Below are 20,657 nucleotides of genomic sequence, written 5' to 3' on the forward strand. Positions count from 1 at the left end.
TGACCTAGTGTACGTTGTTAGTCGCACCTAGCACATCATTAAAACACATATGACATCTTCCTAACACCCCCAAAATTTCAAGTTACTGCAAAAAAACGTTTTTTGGCTAGGTGTACACATACTATCATGAATAACTCAATAATTTTCCAAGCAATTTTAAGTTTTTTTTAAGTCCTCAGCTCAACATCACTTGTTTAATATTCAATCCTAAGACTTTGGTCAAAATTTCAGCCAAGTCGGTCAACGGCAAATTTGAGACCATTTTTAAGAGTTGTAGAATTTGTTGCTTCTCATATATCACCCGCCTAATCTTACATCGTGTACAAAATGCTCAGTTTTAAGATTAGGCGGGTATGTGTCGCTATTCAAAAATATACCGGTAGAGAAAGTGTACGAATATGTGAAATATGAGCCCAGAATCTAACAGTATGCTGAGGTCACTTATGTGGTCGATTCTCTTTAGTTTCAGTTCGTCGGCATGATAGATCAGAAAAAAAATACTGGTTTTAAAATGGCTCAAATGCCATAATCTCACACTTCGCAACTAGCCAACAAAATTATCGAGCAAGGATTGTAAATAACAATCCAAAGTCCGAACTACGAGGTACAATTTTAGATCATCAGCATATACTAATTTGCAGCTAGATGTTAATAGCAGAGTGACGTCCCCAAGCAGCACATTTTTCGCACTTTTGGTTGCAGAAACTTATTTATGACTGAAATTAGTCATAAATAGGTTGCAACAATTGATTTGTAGCAACTGTGCTAGTAGGGTCGTTAAAAACAGCTTGAATGAGAATGGTCCAATGTTGCTTTCTTGTGGAACTCCTGAATTATTAGTAAATTGCAAAGATATACAAGTACCAAGCTAAGCGTGTAGGACTCTACCGCGTGGTTAGGAGCATCCGACGAATCGACAAGAACTTACTATAATCTCAAATAGCTTAAAGCCAAGCGATAGTGAGGCTAGTGATGCCAGGATAATTTTTGACGTTCTGGCGGCCCCCAGATTTTGATGCTGGGAACATGGCAAAAGATATGTTAAAAATCAAACACAACAAATCTGCTAGCACATCAGCACATTTACTAATCGGGACCTGTCGAGTAGGAGCGTTTCAGTTTCTTAGCAGTGAACATGATATTAGTGGGTATTTCAGAAACAGTCAAGTCAACTCAACTGGCCGGCACATCCGCTGCCGCAATTTCGGCTTCACAGTGCGAAGCAAATTGTTCAATTCAATACTATACAATGTTCACATTAAGGTTAGTTACAAAATTTCACTACACTATAATTACACTATAACTATAACATAGCTAAATTACCCAGGTAACCAATCAGCATTTCCAATGCAATTTAAAAGCAAGCCAATAAGCATTTAAGTTGCCTTAAATGCTACTTAAATGCTATTTTGGCAAAATATGCGGCTACTTTACTGCTAGCCCTCTTATAGTGCTGACAATGCTTATTTGCAGCTAGTTACCAGCAAGAAGAATTTAAATAGAATTGTGGATGCCAATTTACAACAGTTATGCAGTTAAAAAGCTGATAAACAACAACCTGCAGTATAAAACGCCAGGAATGCTAATAAACAACTGATTTACTGCTTATTTTAATGCTTATTGGTTACCTGGGTAACCATCCACTCATGTATACAATCCGCAGATACGTATTTCGACTGTTACATACTGTTACTGTGCATTGATTGGGCGAAGAAGATGGATGTTTTCAGCGGCTAGTGGATGGATATTCTCGAATATATGTTCCGTTACTTTGGACTTAAAATGAAAAGGTGTCCGTGTTCCTTGGTAACTTCAGCCGTGTGTTCCTTAAAACGAATACCCAAGTTCCTGTTAGTTTGTCCATTGTAAACTTTTTCACAGTGACTACAAGCAATTTTGTAAACCCCTGCTCTGTTTAATAATTCAATTTTATCTTTAGTACACCCCAATCTATTTTTGATTTGGTTGTTCCTAGTGGTGTAGACAATATCTAAACCAAATCTTTTTCATTAAGGTGCGTTAAAACTGAATCGTATTCAACAGCTACTCTTTTCAGATCTTCGCTCATCGGAGTGAGCGTGGTAGAAGATTTCGTATATTGGATCTTACTTTTCTTGTTGACAATGGCTTGGATGGCATTTCTACTATAGCCATTTAGCCTAGCAACTTCAAAAATGTAGTCCATTTCAATCTGTCTCGCTTCTCTACTAAGGGGCAGCGATTCCATCCGATGGATCATGTGATGAAAGAACGCCCTCTTATGTTGAAAAGAGTGATTTGAAGTGCTAGGTGTTACCTTTTTAGTGTTCGTGAATTTCCTATACACTTCAAATTCGAAACTGCCAAATTCTCGTAACACAATGACATCTAAGAACGGCAGTCTTCGAATGTGAATTTGATTCGCCATGAAAAGCTCACATAGAACAGGTGAGAGGAGGTTCCCCATTGGGGCCCCTTTCATTTGTTTGAAAAATTTTCCCCTGAATGTGAAGAAATTTTCTTCCATGCATAGTCTGGTTAATAGCAAATATTTATTAATTTTGGTTTTCCAACTACTATCGCTGTATTGAGTTAGTAACCAGTCTTTTAAAATATTTAAGGTTTCTTTCACTGGTACACTTGGGAACAGCGCTGCCACGTCGAATGAAACCATTTACTCCTCTGTGGCAATATGTCTAGAAGACCTTAATTTTTCTACGAAATCTCCTATGGTCATAACCGATCGACTCGGAAATTTCTTTGGCATGGCCTGGAATTCTTTTAACTAGCCATTTTGCTAATTTTTCTGTTTTCATCTCATTCCCAGGTTTTTGAATTTTCGGTAAACCCTTCTGGGTAAAATAGGGTTTGAGCATAGAAGGTTTTTACACGGATTTCCTCTGAAAGATTTACAATCTTTCATTACATTATCAACACGTTTCACCAATAATCGATAAAAGACCCAATCAATCAATGTCCAAAATTGATGCAACGCCTAATTAATTATCTGTACCGTTCAGCTTTACCCAAGCAAATTCTGATGTTGCTTCAATGTCATCCAGACGAACATTCCGATAAGCAAAAAAGGAAAGCCTGGACTTTAACGTCTTTCTTAGACTTGACCCTTCTTTATCGACAGACTTCACAGCCGGCTATTAAAGTAAAGGACAGATACGGGGCTAGTGCAGAAATCCTACTGACTCTATCTAACAGCACCGCCTAGCCGAGATTCGAACATACGACGACTGGCTTGTTAGACCAGTATAGTACCTCGAAACTAACTAAGCGGTTAAGCTATTACCGATAACAATTCCTTTTAGAATTTTTCGAATTCTTACGAAGGTCGGTCTGTACGTGTAAAACATATGACTTGTACAGTGCACTATTCAGGTGACGGTAACCGTCCACTATGACGTTTGAAGCTAAGCCTCGTCGCAGTAGTTTTCAACCGACAATGTTTGCGCTGAGAATTGTTATTTAGCCGCTTCAGTTTACGCAAGCGAACAGAACCCCGTGCAGATGAATTACGGCACTTAAAAAACAGGTTAAAATTAAACCACTACACGATGATATGGCTAAAGATCGCAGCCATGTCACTAACGTTAGAGTAATTATGCAAGATTCCGGAATCATAGCTCGATAAGTAATCCGTCAAAGAAACGTCAAAGAGGAGTATGGTGTGGTTCTACAGGGAGTAGCGGAGCGATGCTGCCTTCAACCAACAGTTGGTGATCCGGGGAATAGAATATCAAGGCCAGTGTGCGTTCTAGGTGATTTCTTTGGAAATTCATTTATTAAAACAATACCATCTCTCAACACCGCACCGGTAGCTGGGCAACGAGTAGCGAACGGATCAACATTCCACACAAGTAGTGGTCAAATAAAATCATCGATTCATACTAGGAGGTGTTTTTAACAGAATGAATAGCAGCCTCCCACAGACCGCCTCAATGTGAACCTTTTGTTGGTTTAAACTTCGTATAATACCGTTACTGGCGTACTTGTTGCATATTCTCAACTTGAAATCGATGGATCCCATTGGTGTGCCGACGAATTTTTTCCGTTAAGGATATAGAAATTTGAACATTTGCCATTAACTCTTTATGAACCGCAGTTGAATACTGGTGCGTTTGCCTTCGGAAGTAAAATAGGTCTCCAGAAATAAATCCTGGTGATAGGAAACTGCCTCGATAGTATTATCCTTACAGAAGGTAACTTTGAAGTAGCCCAAATTGTTCGTGTAGTTTCGATTTAATGCGAAAGCAGACTACACAAGGAAATTCTTTTCCCTTTTAGTTTAAAAGTAAGTGGTTATTTATGCGATCGTCTATGTGACCTAATTAACACATCATTCAATCTAGAATAAACGAATCGTCGACAAGCAACAATCTATTCGAAAATCCGGGGTAGAAACTCATTCTGACAATGTAGCTTACCATATTGAACATCAACGAAGCAAATAATGTATTAAAATGTATTTCTACTGAATAATTGGCAACGGTTTGTTTATTCAGGTACTTCATGCGAATATCGCATAATATTGCTACCACCGGGCCAGCTACCGCTTCGCAAACAAGTGGTAATACGTAATTACGAATATTCGATACCGTTTTCAAACGTGCCCAAATTTGCGCAAAATATAACCGTAATATGTTCCTGAAAACCCGTTCATCCCTCCAACCAACCGCACAATTACTGAATGTAACTCGCTGCAAACGGAACACACTACTGTGCAAAATTGAATAACACCCACCACGAATAAATCGTGCTTTTCCGCCAAACTTCACTCTCCATAAAAGCACCGAAATGGCGACGAAATACATCCCGCGGCGATGCGAACCGACGCTCCGTGAAATCACATAAATTCAGCAACATATTGACAAACATTATCGCAAATAGACGCACGCTGCACGCGGAGCAATGACACTGCCAGTGGTGGGGAGAGATCGGGTGGGGCAATTTCATTGCGTCGAAAATGCAGCGATGCGGCCTCCATCCGATAGGACATCGCATCGGTGTGTGACTCTGCCAGCAGAGTGCATTCCCAGCGACGACGTGCAATTTGCGACAGCGAAGATAAAACCGATTTCACTCCTGACTTCATCGTCCACGGCTGTCTCGCTTTCCCCTGCGTCGGTCGTTCCGTACAAAGTCACACCGCGTCGTATGTGGGTCATTCCGACAATTTCCCAATGATCAACTTGTCCATTCTTATCGTGCTTTCAGCAACCGCACAGCAGAATGCACATACAGCTTCACGTATGCACACAGAAACTGCACGTTTTATCCTCCCATCGAATTCACTTGAGCTTTGACCATCTCTCCGACTATCGCCTCTCCGCCCATTGGCGGTTAGTTGGACCAACAACGACACCGAGCGAGCGTCGATAATACGGCTCATACGCACACCGGCCTTTCACCGGTCTGTGCGGCTACAAGGATATGCTTTCACTAGCCGTTACCTTCCAGATGACTGGGCGAGATCATCGACATCTGCTGCTCAAGTCTCGTCGATGTGCGGAGAAATGTGTCTCTAATCGAATAAGGACGCCGGTGTAATTTGATTTGCCCCGATCAACTTTCTGTAATATGGAAGATTAGTCCTATCAGATGCTGAGGCAGCAGCAGGGCAAAAGGTGAAACCGGTGTTTTTAATCTCAAGTTTATGGGTTGTCATACCGAATCTCATTAGATGCTGACATTGCTCGGAACATTGCCACTCAAAAGAGTAGTTGAAACGTCGCCGGGCGGGGAGACCCCGGAGTTGACGTTCGTTCGGTTCAAATGAAACTGGAATTGCAGTGAAATGTCTTTTGAATGGTTCGGTACGTGGTTCTACTTTGTGTATGGTCATTTATTATTACCATCTTTTTGCTGCTTTAGTTTTGTCAGACAATTTGCAAAAATATTGAATCTCATCTTGTCAGGTACAGTGTACCATTTGTTGGAACACGCTTAAATCGAGAATTTGAAACGATGCAAAAACACATCCTCACCTAAGACCTGTGTGACATTCCGTATCAATAAAACTCAAGTAGTGCACCGGTTCTCTGTGGCAGACCATGAAAGCTTTTCCAAAGCCACTAGCGATATTATTGAACTAACACGACTTATCATGCAGCTCGAGTTCGAACAACCGTTGCTTTTAGAGTACCTGCACTTTTTCTCGCTGCGAAAACGTACTAATGGAAGACCCAGATGTGACCTATCAGTGCTGCTGATGCCGGAGCACGTTGCACGGTGACTGCACACTCGATGTGGCCGGACCGGTCAGAAGATATCTGTGCACTTACAGGTGTACGGTTTGATAAATGGGATTTTTTTTCCTTTGAATTCGTTTGTAACATTGCATCGTCGTCGGTAGGATAGCGAATAACTTTCGTTTCGCTTGCCACAAATGGCACGTACGGTTGACCCCGATCGGTCACTCTTGCATGCAATTTGTGAAATAGGACCTGGTTGTGTTCTGTGCCATCTCAGAGATAATTCGTTAGATAATGGATAAAAATTGCACCGGTCAATACTGTGGTTAGAAGAATCCAGATTAATGTGTGCAAGGTTACAAAGTTCAGCTAGAATTTTGTTTTATTCAAAATTAAACGAAAAAGATTCCATTTAATCTTACATGCATTTTAAATCGAGTAAAATTGTGAACTTCCTAAAGTTGATCTAATTGATGCTTAGTGAAAGAACGCATCACGTTTTAAAAAGAATTGGACTAGTATTCTGGTTACTGTTCCATCTATTGATAACATCTTTCAGGTGTTTTTCCTGCATCCCGCACTGCGTTGTTTTTGCAGTACCGCAAACTGCTTATTATCGGTGCTTGAGTGCTGGTGTTTTTAGCCCGTTTCTTTCTCACCCATATTTCTTTATTAATTTTTAGCCTATCTTCTCCAGTGCCAGCAAGTGCGCAGACTACTTATAATTTTCTCTTGAAGAAAAGGCTTCATTACGCTCCTCGAGTCAGTACCATTCTTATAAACTTGCCCTGGCAAGAGGCTTAGTTGATGGGGTATAATTCCACGAGCTGTAACTAAGAAATATTGGTTCATTTGTTTATTTATTTATAATCCATCCGACAATTTGTCTTAATGAATAGTGTATGATGTAATTACATAATATTTCAATTCGTTAGCAACAAATCATCGGCGTAAATAATTTTGCATCTATAACCAAGCAAGAATGCAACATCGTTGAAAAAAATTACGAACAAAAGTGGTCCTATATTGCTTCCTTGCGGAACGCCAGATATATTAACAAACGGTGAAGAGTTTCATAGGCCGTGTTCAACATGAAGCGTTCTTTTAGTCAGATAGAATGAAAGCCACGATACCAATCTGCTCAAGGCTCCCATTCGCAGAAATTTACGGAGTAACACTTTGTGGTCAATTTTGTCGAAACCCCCTTTCAGATCCATATAAATGACATCTACTTGCTCTCTGCCTTTCATAGCCATCGAACAAGTGATAACGAAGTCTAACAAGTTTGTAGTTACGGAACTGCCGGGAATTAAACCATGTCGGTCAGAGGAGATATAAGACTTCATGGCTTGTAGAATTCGGTCGCTGACGATAATCTCGAACAGTTTCAAAGCGGCTCAATGTGGACTGAAACCCAAATCTAGATGGACAAAAGTAATTACACTAAAACCGTTAGTCCTAGGTATATAGTATGTTCGGAGAAAATTTGTTATTTCAACTTCCACATTTTTTGGTGCATATGACATTATGACATAAACTTTTTTATGGCTTAAGTTAACTGAATAAAATGTTCGGGAAAGTTGAAGAACATTAAATTTTGAGTAACTTTGCTAAAGAAATGAAAGTTCTATCTCTTATGGTTGATGGGCTGGAGCTATGTAAAGTTTTTTGGTCGAGGTGGACCTTAAAAATCCGTTTTTTCTTTATATCTCCTTTCGTGTTTATTTCTCACAAATCATGCCTTCTTAGCACTTTCACACGCATAGAAAACGCACATTTTGTTTAAAGGAATCAAGTCGCTATCTCCTTCGGTTCTAAAGCTACAGGCATTTTTTCTAAAAATATTTGATTTTTTCAATTCCGTAATAATTTCGGAGGCCAATATATTACTTAACATCTATACAAAATTGAAATTGCTTCGGTCCAGGTCGGCCTTTATTTGCTAGACCGCATTGGATAAGGAAGTAAAAATTACTGGTCTACCGGCAAGTTGGCTTGAAAGACAGAAGCAAAATGTATCGCAAAGAAATCACGTGCTTCGGCTCTATTCGTATATTCTCTGCCTTTGTAAACCATGTTGGATGGGATTACCTGATTTTTCCGTTTCGTATTCACAAAACTCCAAAAGGATTTTGGATTCCCACGCAAACCAAACTGCACCCTTAGAACGTACGACTTATAAAGTGCAACATTTAACTTTCCGTAGTTGCCATTCGCAGTATTGAAATTGTTCTTTAACACAACTGATATATTAGTGCTCAAACGACGCAGCCAACGATTGCGGCCCCCTTTCGGTTTACGAAGAAGAGAAGTACTTCATGGAGGTGAAACTGGTTTCCTTTTCACTGGAACGTTTGAGTTTAGCCATTGACGGATACTATTGCCGAACAGGGAGGCCAAATCATGGGCATCCACGCAATTGTGGATAGATTTCCAACCTATCTTGCTGATAGGTGAGCAGAAAGTGTGTTGAAATCGGTTTTCCGGAAATTGAGTCCTCTCCTGTGTTCATTTGTCGTTGGTAGCGACCCCGAAAATTCGCCACAAACATTAATGCGAATATCTAATGAAGAATGATGAAGATCTACAGGTAGTAGGGAGTACTTGGAAGTGGTAACCACAGTACGGCTGGCCTCAGACACAAAAACTAAATCTAGAGAGCGGCCGTTGTTATTCAGTTATAGATTTACTTGATTCATGGTCAAAAAGTCCATGCCGTCGACTAATGCTATATTCGCTGAAGTTAAATACGACTAGTTATTATAGAGCAGGGTTTATTGTAATCGCCGCACACAAGGACAGTGTCATCTTGAGAGACCCTGTTGCAGAGTTCACGGACGATGCTAATGTGCTCTTCTATTAAATCAACTGATCGGTTTTTGTCGGGAGGAATATAAGTATTGCACATCAGGAAACATCAGAGTGACCTCGTATCGTGGCAGAGACACACACTTGCTCCAGCCTATTATCGTTGTAGGCAATGAACGTCACACTACTAATGTCTGCCGCTTTTCCCACCACCTTTACAACAAAATTTGCTCGTACCATAGCAGAACTGTGTTCATTTGTAACATCCGGACGAATGTGGGATAAGTAGAGCCAAAATGACACAACGCATTGCCCTGCTTGCTTAGAACCGGATTGGTATTCGGATGCTTTATAAGCCAGATCAGACCAGACACTGCTATATGGAATTACGTCTTACGTGCGACATTATACTCAGTTTTAGTTCATTTTCAGGCTATTATAACATGTCTTCAAACATATTGATTTTCAACTGATACAATTTTTAAGTTACTTTATTAAACCATTTCTTGAATTATTAATAGCAAAAACTCTTGTCTCTGTTAGACGTTTATTTCTTCTCAACGTTTTGTTGTTATTTATTACCGTCTTTTGTACATTTGATTGCATTTCTGGCTGCGGCTTTGCCGTCATTTTAAAGTCGTTGCATCGCCTTTTCTGCATTTATTTATTATAATCTTTGCATCGCTTTTATTATATTTTTTGGGATTTTTGTCGCTTGTTTTGCTTTTTTTGCCGTCTTTCCATTCTATTTTTGTCATCTTTTGTCTTTTTTTCATCATCTTCTCATCTTTCATTGCCTTCACTTTCTCGTCGTTCGTCTATTTAATGCCTTTTCGTGGTTCTTTCCGTTCCATTCCGTTGTCGTATTTCCGCTACCCTATAGTCTTTCGCTAACCTTTCAGTTAGCCTCAAGGGACGACGCAAGTCTAACAAACCAGTCGTCGTATGTTCGAATCTCGGCTGGGCGGAACTGCTAGATAGAGCTAGTAGGGTCCTTTCACTAGCCCCTGTACTTTAACAATCGGCTACGAAGTTTGTCGATATAGAAGTCGATTTTCGACGTCGTTTCGCTGTTTTCTGTGATCTCTTTCTTGTCTTTCTTCGTATACGTCGTCTGTTCGTCGTTATTTGAACTCTGATTTTGATATTTTTCGTCGTTTTTTCGACGTTTTTATTCCGCCTTTTATTTGGAGCTACGTTAAACGTTCTCTAAAAATCTATTTATATAAGAAGCTTATGTCTGTACCGCAGGCTTATAGGTAACTAAAACAGATCCTTGCCAGGACGTCATGCTTTCGTAGCAATGGATTGTATTCTGTCACCTCACTGGTCGACTGCTGGACTGCTCGATTGCTCAACTGGTTGACTAGACTGCTCGACTGGACTGGTCGATTAGACTGCTCGATTTGATGACTCGATTGGACTGCTTAACTGAACTGCTCTACTGAACTGTTCGATTCGACTGCTCGACTCAACTGCTTGGTTGGACAGATCGACTTGACTGCTTGACTGAACAGCTCGATTTAACTGCTCGAGTGGACCACTCGACTTAACTACTCGATACGACTGCTTGACTTCTGTTTGATTCGACAGCTCGACTGAACTGTTCGATTCGACTGCTCGACTCAGCTGCTTGATTAGACAGCTCGACAGCTTGATTGACCGAACAGCTCGATATAACTGCTCGAGTAGACTACACGATTAAACTGCTGGATTCGACTGCTCGGTTCTACTGCCCAACTCGACTGCTCGACTCAACTGCTTGACTGAACAGCCTAATTTAACTGGTTGAATAGACTCGACTCAACTGTTCGACTTAACCGCTTGACCCGACTGCTTGACTAAACCATTCGACTCGACTGCTCGTCTCAAGTACTCGACTAGACTACTTGACTGAACAGCTTGACTTAACTGCTCGACTGGACTGCTCGATTTGATTGCTCGACTTGACTGTACGACTCGACTGCTTGACCTAACTGCTTGACTCGATTGCAAGATTCGTCTGCTCGACTCGCCTGCTCACCTCGATTGCTTGTCGCGACATCATATGGTCGGTGTTAAATCAGACCGGGCCAAGTCGCAAAATTTAAAAAAATGAGTTAATCTTTGTAAACGATCAAGAATTTTCTAAGCAACATTTTTCTCTAATCAGACTGCATAAATGTTGCAAACAGCCAGAAGTTTTTATTCAGTTAAATAACATCCAATACGACCAAAAAAAACTATTTGTTTCAGTTTCCGGCTATGACTCTTTTATGTACAACATCGTAGAGCTATATTATGCGTTATAAGAACTCAAAGAACTAATTCAAAGATCAAACATCTTCATAAACACTGGCCAATGGAATGTATTGGCAGTTTTCTGGATTCTGAACAGACATTTATATTTCCCGGATCGTAAGATTCGGGCTCAACTAGTATTATAATAATTTTCTTTTAAAATATTGGATCGAAAAGATTATTAAATATTTGCATCGACAGTCACAGTTTACCCTCCTTCAAACGTTCAATATCTTGTCTGTAAACATTCATGAAATGAAACAATAAATTTCACTATTGATAGTTGGAATCTTTTATGGAGAATTTTCCACACAGATACTGTTATTACATTATCAATATTGTTTACGTCGAAACGATGAAGTCATACCGAAACGCAATCGGCAATGCAAATTGGTTGCTGTGTAAAGCAGACACAATAAATATTCCATCATCCAAATGTAGCTCTAACGATAAACCTAAATTCCATTAAAATTCCCACGATAAAACAATAGAACCACAAATAAATACATTAATTCAAAAGTGTAAACCATTTTACTCCAAACGCTTCATAATAGAACCAATCAGCCACCCCCCTCTATTAGGTTTACCCTGCTGAATATTTCATTTTCCAATTAGTTTCACCGAATTTTTCATATATGCTTAACACCTCCACAATGGTTCCACAATTCCGCAGTAACTCCCACGCCACGTAAGCCGAGTAACGCGAGGAAAAAATGGTATAACTGAATAAAATCCATTTCGAATGCAGCAAGTGAAACAAGCACACACCGGCATGAAATTTAAATTAACCTGATCCTCCTCCAACGCTGGTGACAGAAATATGATTTAAAATTTTTGTATTTTTCGCCTCCGTGTCCGATTGCGTTCATATTCATAGGTGCTCCATGGTAATCCCCCCTCCCCCCCCCCCCCCACACACACACACACACTCGTGGGGAGATAAAAAATTCCAACGATGGGGAAAAACTTTTTAATTTAACACCGCGCGCGTTCCGTTCTTCTATTCTGCGCTTCAGTGCTCGAGTCGGCTTAGAAGTATGGAAACCGCCTTTTTCCTGTTTGGTTTTTTTATTATTGCTTCTGCTTCACCTCTTCAGAGGGAAAGATTTTATTCCGATCCGCGCTCTGGTAATGCCACTCGGTGCTATCTGGAGTCGTCATCCGTCGTACTCGTATATAGCAAACGATTTTCACATTCTGGAGGGTTTCGTTGTTGAGAAAATCAGCATGTATATGAAATTTTAAGGGCTATTACTACACACATTACCGGCCTGGAATTATTCAACTAGCACTGTGCAATGGACGCCACTTACAGGGGGATGATTAAGTTTCCTTTCCCGCGCGTGGAATGATGCTGATGGTTATCACAGGATAACGGAATGTGACCTGCTTTTTCCCGCAGGAAGAAAAAACTCGTAGCGGATATGTTTTTGTGCGTCTGCCAGTAGGTAAGCGTATCAAGGTCTCTTACACTCGGTGCTAATGATGTCAGATGTTGTTAAAAGAGCACTACAGAGGTGTGAAATTCGTTTCACTGCTGCTGCGAAATGACTGTCTCCGCTGCATGCGCAAATTAGCGCAAAGTGAACGTTTTGTGTTTCGGTAGGTTTTAATGAGACTGAGAAATAAGAGTCGCTAGCAACTGCTGCGAGTTTAAAATTGAAGGTTATTTAATATGAGATAATGTGACAACATGACAATATTTCATATTAAATTTACATAGCTCCTGATTCAAATTCGACTAGGTATTGAGTTGAATAAACGCATTCAAAACCAATCCACAACGAAATTAATGGTAACGCTTTGTACTCAACAATGAAGTTCTATTCAATTAAAAGCGGACGCATTGTACCTCACGGCGGCCGGTATTGCGGCACTGTTCGTGTCATGCGTTGTACCCTCGGGGAACTGGCTCGCACTCAATTAGCAGTATCGTTCAAGTCAAGCGAGAGGGGCGATAGGCTTTGATGGTGAAACACACAAGTGTCACGCGTGAAATTGATTGAACTGGTTCGAGCGGTTAGAAGCTGTTTGTTTGCAAGCTCGGATGTGTTTGCTTTGGGGTTGCAGTTGATTTTAACATACCGAGCAGTGGTTTATATTGGAAGAAGGGGAATTTGCCAACCTCACCTGGTCAAGCTCACCCAAAATATTGATTTAATTGAACTTATTCAAACGAACGGTTATTCATCAGTAACTAACGTGTTTTTTTTGGTTAATTTTACAGATACATTCAACCGGGACCGATTACGAAATCCATCCTGCAGCAGTACGACGATGAGTTGGACAATCCGTACTTCCGACGGAAACCGACTTCCTTTCTAGCAGGGAGCGCTGGCAGTGGGGTAGGCTCGATGGTTACGGGAAGCAGTGTCACACTGCCGGCGGGAGACGTGCGACGCTGTACCTGGATGCCTTTGGACGACGATGCCGTTCGGATAGAGGGCCCAAGGTTAGTGACATCGTTGGCAAAATGCATTTTCCTCATATTATTTACAATGCATTAAAACAGTTGTTTAGTTTATTCGGTTACAACAATGGTTAGAATCTTTAGAAACGTTAGAAAATGCTATGTAACACTGTTTAATATTAGTAGTTGTAGCAAACTATATCACTCGGAATGAAACACAAAACAAACTGTACAGTAAGATATTCATGAATTGTTACTCTTTTCTGAATTTTGTTGTTTGAAATGCACTTCAATTCTTATGAAATCTTCAATCCAAACCCACTTTGTGCACACAAAAAAAAACAAATCCATAAACGCTCTTCAACACATCTTAACAGACCACTGTTCCTTCCTCTTCCGTCTATCTCTGTCTCGCCCTGTCTTTCGACGGCACGACACGCTGATAGAGCCCAACGAGTTCAGGAGCAACAGCAGCGCTTACACCAGCATCAGCAGCAGCCGGATGCGGACTTTTCGCCCAGCGCAAGTTCCATCTCCGTCGTCAGTTCGCCGTTCATTATCACCGGCAGTCCGCAGTTGACATTTCCGCCGAACTATCTGAGCCACAGCAGCGAACAGCTAGCCGGGTAATTACAGCAGGATTGATCCTGTTCTTCCGTCCCACCCACCGTGTTCGTGTTCACCGTGTGCCTCTAGCCGTACCTCTTTTGAATGTTTTGCCTAATTTCTGCAAATCGAATAACGTTGCTGTGCTTCCTGCTTCCCCTCTAGTGGCGGTGTTTTCAATACCTATGTCTGGTCCCATTTTGATTAGCCGTGGGGGCGTGGGAAAAGTTCGACCAGCATCGGCATGCATAGTGCAATGTAGCAAAATAGCGGTTGCAATTTCACCGCTTGTTATCACATCTAAAACCTACAACTGTGGTTAAATAGTTAGATGGTGTGGTGGTGATGGGAATGGATGCAATACGCAATTATATCAATCAATAGTTCAGAGTGAAAATATTTAAGCGCAGTTTCATTAGTGTAGAATTAATATCCCGTAGCCTTAGCGATATTTTTCATAGAAAAATGAGAGCCTAAACATTTATAAACCGGAAAAGGATTTTTTCCATGATATGTTGTATAATGAAAGATTGAGATTGATTTATTCCTTTTTTCTTTGGTGAATCAAGTGTTATCGCTATTATGCAACATTAAAGAGTAAATATTTTCCCTTAATACCGCAAAAATTATTCCAAGATCCAAAGATTATTGCCAAGCTTGACACATTTTGTCAGTTAGTCTAAATTTTTCACATTATATTAAAATAATTTTTGCAAAGTTGAACTCAAAATCCAATTTGACAGACTGTGGAGATGAAAAATTATCAGTAAAAATATATAAGTGAACGACGATAGAAGCACCTAAAGTCCTAAAAGCGTTTTGTTTGAAGTTGCACTTGAGGCAAGACGAACTGCAAAATTTTTTATTCGAATTTAATTTCGATCGAAAAAATACCACTTGCTTGTCGTTAAAAATGCCAAGCTCTGCGACAATTTAAATTCGCAATTTAAAAAAAAGAGTTCCATTTCCTGGTCATAGCAATAATCCAAGTGACTTCAAGATCACATCTGGTTGTACTCCTTAAAACTTTCATATGAAAACCAAACCTTTCGATTATTTCAACGCTAAATCAGTATAATGCTTCAGTGAATGTTTATTTCGGATACATCAGAAACAAAATTTCAAGTTCCAAAAACGAGGTGCACGTTTGATGATTTCATTACGTTTCCCGAGCCGGCCACAAGAGTTGACTCTAATAGCTTTATTTTTGAGAAAGGTAGGAAGTGTCTGATTCGAAGAATGATAAATTGGATGAACAGAAAAAATTCCATATATAGGACAAAAATATATGAGTAATTCTCGCTGAAACGGGACCACTACTGACACGAGGTCTTCAAATATTGGAACTTTTGCGCTTAATTGGTTGAAAATGGTTAAAATATAAGAATTATACTTTTGATACCTCGAAAAATTAAATCTTATCAAACAATCGCCGTTTTCAACATGAGCCCCCTAATCGATTTGTCGTTTGTAGTTTGGTTCATAGCAAATTTTGGAAATATCACAATAATTATATGAAAATTGTGAATCTTGCTACAAATAACTGGTTGTTTTATTCAGTTAGTGCAATTGCTCACCTAATTTTATGAAAGCTGAGAAAAAATTCTCCAAGAAACATTTTTTCTCAGCTTTCCAATGGTGGTCTTAAAACGAAATCGATTGGGGGGCTCATGTTGAAAACGGCGATTGTTTAATAAGATTCAATATGGCAACCAAATCCAAGATGGCCGCCAAAAAAAAATTTTACTCCATCTGAAAGCCCTGTTCTTCTTTACAGAACCGGACCATTCGTTAGTTGTTTCCTGGCAAATTTATGAAATATCACATAATGTAGATCTCAAGGTTTGCTCAAAATTCAACTTTTTTTTAACCTGTTAGACCCCTTGGCGCAAGGGGTCCACTATTTCGAGGTATCAAAAGTGTAATTCTTATTTTTTAACCATTTTCAATCAATTAAGCGTAAAAGTTCCAATATTTGAAGACCTCGTGTCAGTAGTGGCCCCGTTTCAGCGAGAATTACTCATATGTTCAATGGCAGGTGGGACTTGCACCCGCGCTCTTTCAGTTGGCACCTGAATGTTTTACCTACTAAACTATTGTCGCACTCTTCTATTGTTCTATTTTTCCAATTCTATCATTGCACGCACGCATCACATGCTTCGACAATATTATTTTTGTATGACTGCCCTTTGTTTCTGCCACCGAGAAGATAGACTGTTATCTAGTCGGTAAGAGTGGTAGAAACAGGCAGTCTGTTGCCGACGTCGTTCTAACAAGTTTTTGTACCACCATATAACTTATAACTTGTACTGGCAGGATGATTCTTAGTTGGTACGAACAAATGATGTACAGAGGTCTAAGCATCAACCCCTGTTAAAGTCACTTGACATCAAAAGGTCTGATACTACTAACATTCGAACCCATGATCATTCGCCTGCCAAAAAGAAATTAGAAAAATATTTGTTCGTTATCCTTAGAATGAAAATGAAGAGTGCGCTTAATCCGATTAATAAGTTGTTGAATTGATAAATCGATTTTGTGAATTTAAATGTTCCAATGTTTAGTCTACAACTCTGTATTTGATTCCAAACAGATGCCTTCTTAACAGCATAATCTAGTGGTTTAACTACATTACTGAAGCTCAGCCTGACAGTTAAACATTAGTATAGGGGGAGTAACAATATATTTTTTGGCTAGTGAATGGTATAACGAGAATTTTTGTGTGGTTTATATTAAGCCACCCCCGTGAACATCATAATATGGTGGTGTTTATAGCTCCTAGCTGTACTACATCAATTTTCCTTTGGAGGCGTAAGTAATAGTCTCATAACCAAGCTACGATAGCCTGTGCAGGAATGCGTCGGCCATCAGTGACCAAAGCAAGAGCAGAAAACTTATGGACTTCCTTTCATCGCCAAAATCGTGAGCGACGTCTCTCCCAATGATGCTATGGTTTCTCTGCTTGAAAACATTTCTTGAATCTAGCTCATTGTAGTGTTATCGATTTCATTTTGAAAGAGAGCCACACATGATTGCACTACAGTCGGAATAATTAAAGCGAAGGGCGTGTTATCGAAGCGCCTTCAATGTCAAGGAAAGCACAAGCAGTTTTTTCGATTTTCTTCACTACGCAGTGCAGTGTGGTTTCTGGAGATTTACTTCCATGCAACGGAGTTTTTTTAAAACTCATTGCGGATATAGTTATCCGTAATTTTCTCCACCAACTTAAGAAGCGTTGATACCAGACTTATTGGTCTGAAAGACTTATGCATGATTTTCTCTTTCTTATCTGCCTTAGGTATGCCTTTAGGTATCTGCCTACTTTCCGACAATTCCCCGGGATATATCCCAAAGTGAAACCAGGAGCTCGGAAATTATAACGCTGTCCATTTTTCGTAAAAAGTGGGTAGAATATCATGCGGATCTGGTGATGATTGATTGATACAAAAGAGCTAAGTTCTCATTTAATCGAATACTCGAATCAGCGTGCAAACAGAATCGAGTCGTCTATCAATTATGTAACGAGACTTACTAAAACAGCGAGGTCTAATTTCATTGATTTATTTTGTTATATATACAGCCAAGGATCCATTACAATTTTTAACATTTTCTCCAGTCATCACTAACCGCGAGGCCCCCTGAAGCGCGAGGCTCTGTGCGACCGCACAGGTTTGCCGGGCTAAACGCCGGCACTGAATTGTTATCACACCATGCAGTCTTGCAACATGCCCTGCCCATCTTATCTGTGCAGTTTCAGCCACTTTTCGATACTAAGTTCGCTACAGAGCCAGACGAGTTCACGGCCCATCTTTCACCTTCACGTTCCATTCTACTGTATAGCGCCGAAGATCGTTCTTAACATTCGTCTCAGGAAAACTGCTAGAACTCGCAAGTCCTCTTCGAGCATTATCCGCGTTTAATGCCTGTAGACTAGTTTAATGAGCGTACAGGGTACTCCAATGTTGCAAATCGAGCGAGAAGTAAACGATGCCTACTCTCACTTGAGTGAGTATGAGAAGCATAGCATCTAACGCTTATGCCACTGACGCAAGTGTAGGAGAAACAGCTGCCATTTCTGTATGCAGACATTCTGCTACCTACACACTCGCGAAGGCACAGTTTTGTAACGTCTTTCTGCATAGCCCACTCACGAGGCAAACAACTCGTGAGCCGTCAGCTGGCCGTGAGGTCACGCGGCACATGGGATACAGATTTTGTATTATTTTTTTCTTTTCTTCTTCATCTTATGTCCTCGATTTTACACGATGATGGGAGTGTGAGCCCTCGCAAGTACATGAATAAATAAGAGCGAGAGTCCGAAAAGAATGCTTATTCCGGCGAATACGCTTGTATGACAAAATTAGAACACACGAGTGCGGGTTTCGCAACAATGGGGTACACTTTGTACGGAGGCTCGGTCAATGCGATCGCAATTGATTGTGAAGCAGGATTAGCACTTAGAATTCGGTTCCGCCGACCATGGACTTTTTGTTAAACGTATTTACCGTTACTCAATTCATTACTTCATTCTAGACCATAAATTTTACATTTTTAAATTTAAGAACGAAAATTCAACTTGATAGTTTGTGAAGATGAAATTATTTCAAAATTTTAAAAATGTCTTTAATAAACATGTACTAGCCAGTGTTGCGAGGCCCGCACTCGTGTGGTCTAATTTTCTCACACACGCGCACTCATTTTAACAAACACACCAGCCTAAGCATCTCTTTAAAACCCCGCTCTTATTTCTTTTTTGTGCGTATGTGTTTAGCTAACAGATACAGTTGACGCTCGCCGTTCGTTGCAGCCGGATCTGCTGATGCCGATTACACGCGAGGGCTCGCGCTCCCACCCGAGAGTAGAATCGAGGGCGAAGATGAAGAAGAAGAAAAAGTAATGCAAAATTTGTATCCCAGTGCGCCAACATGGGCATTTGATTCCCCACAAGTCTTTGCTATATGCAGGAAGACGATGTGACGATGAGCGTGCGCGAGTGTAGGTAGCAAAATGTCGCACACAGCACCGGCGCCTGCATGTCCGACGTTGTTGAATACTATTTTTTTCACACTCTTTCGCGTGTGAGTAGGGATAGTTGACTTCTCGCTCGATTCGCAACATTGGTACTAGTAGCAAGTCAATGCACAGTGGTCGAATTTAATGCAAAGTTATTGAGCATAATCGATTTTAAAGCGCTCCTTTTTAACACATCATTATATTTCGCAACCGGTAAGAGGTAATGTGTTCAGCAAAGTTGCCTATTTTAGTATGTTCTGTAACTTTTTGAAGAATTTTTTTTTTAAATTAATATTTAAAAAAACAAAAGCTTGTATCACCCTAATAGGTGAATTCACGGTCACCCTAATAGTGCAGAAAGATGCGCTATATTTTATTATTAAACTTCTCTGAAGACACCACCCTTGAAATATTATTCATTTTTTACCCAATTGCTAATGTCCGCGTTTTTTTTTCAAAATTTGACCACTGTGAAATGTCTTGAGAGATACTTTCGAGGATATAAACTTACGGCAGCGGCTTAATTGAGAGGACCACCGTGGCTGATGGTAATATTTCAAATTATATCGTCTTTTGATTAGCACATTCGTTTCAATTAAACCGTTGATTATTTTGTAAAAACAGGAAACGGTATCATCAACATTACGATAGCGTCCAGTGCACGTGAACAATAGCTTCATTTATCACATCGAAATGGCAGCGGTTATAATCATAACACCATTCTTCATTCGTTTTTTCGTTCCGATCATAACGGCGAACGTCGAGTTTTAAAATTATGTAATGGTATGTGATGAGCGACAATTTTTAAAATAGGTAATGGTGGTTCAATGATTTCATAGGAGCTACTCTAATATTTTTGTCATTAAAAAGTGGTTCTTTTAAGGATAAATGTTACAGTTTTTATATTTTATTATCATTTTATTTTTAGCTTTGTACTACCAGTTTGTTTATTTTTTCAATAAAAAAATCATATGATTCATTGTTTTAATGACAATTGTCCTGTACATTCATAGTTGATTGCAAACTCTGCTGAACAAAAAAGCAGAAACACAAATTCAGCTTACAGGTAACGCCAAGACTTTCCTTTCCATAGTCTTAATGAATAGAATAATTCTAGCTTTTATTAAAAACATTAGTTATACCTCCACACAAGAATGCACTGTTACTGATTCCAACAAGATTCTGCACCGTCTCACCAGGCGAAAGCTGTACAGATTTGGTATAAGCACATCGTCCGGATTTTATTTCTTCGAAAGAGTGGTCTGCCTCTTCGCCTGATTTGAATCCTCTCGATTTCTATGCATGGGGTAGGTTACATGCTAGGGAAACTAGAGAGAATCAAAGACAGATTGCCTGTT

The 20,657-nt window shown here is 40.0% G+C and overlaps 1 protein-coding gene across 1 annotated transcript in view; it reads left to right on the plus strand.

The window, feature by feature from the left end:
- LOC128741083 (uncharacterized) overlaps window positions 1-20,657 on the plus strand; it is a 114,212-nt gene that overhangs the window by 14,362 nt on the left and 79,193 nt on the right. The window contains exon 5 of the mRNA XM_053836659.1: window positions 13,498-13,722. Coding sequence (XP_053692634.1) covers window positions 13,498-13,722 — 225 coding nt within the window. The remainder of the gene's footprint in view (window positions 1-13,497; window positions 13,723-20,657) is intronic.

This window comes from Sabethes cyaneus, chromosome 3 (genome assembly GCF_943734655.1).
Source record: "Sabethes cyaneus chromosome 3, idSabCyanKW18_F2, whole genome shotgun sequence".
NCBI classification, from domain to species: Eukaryota; Metazoa; Arthropoda; class Insecta; order Diptera; family Culicidae; genus Sabethes; species Sabethes cyaneus.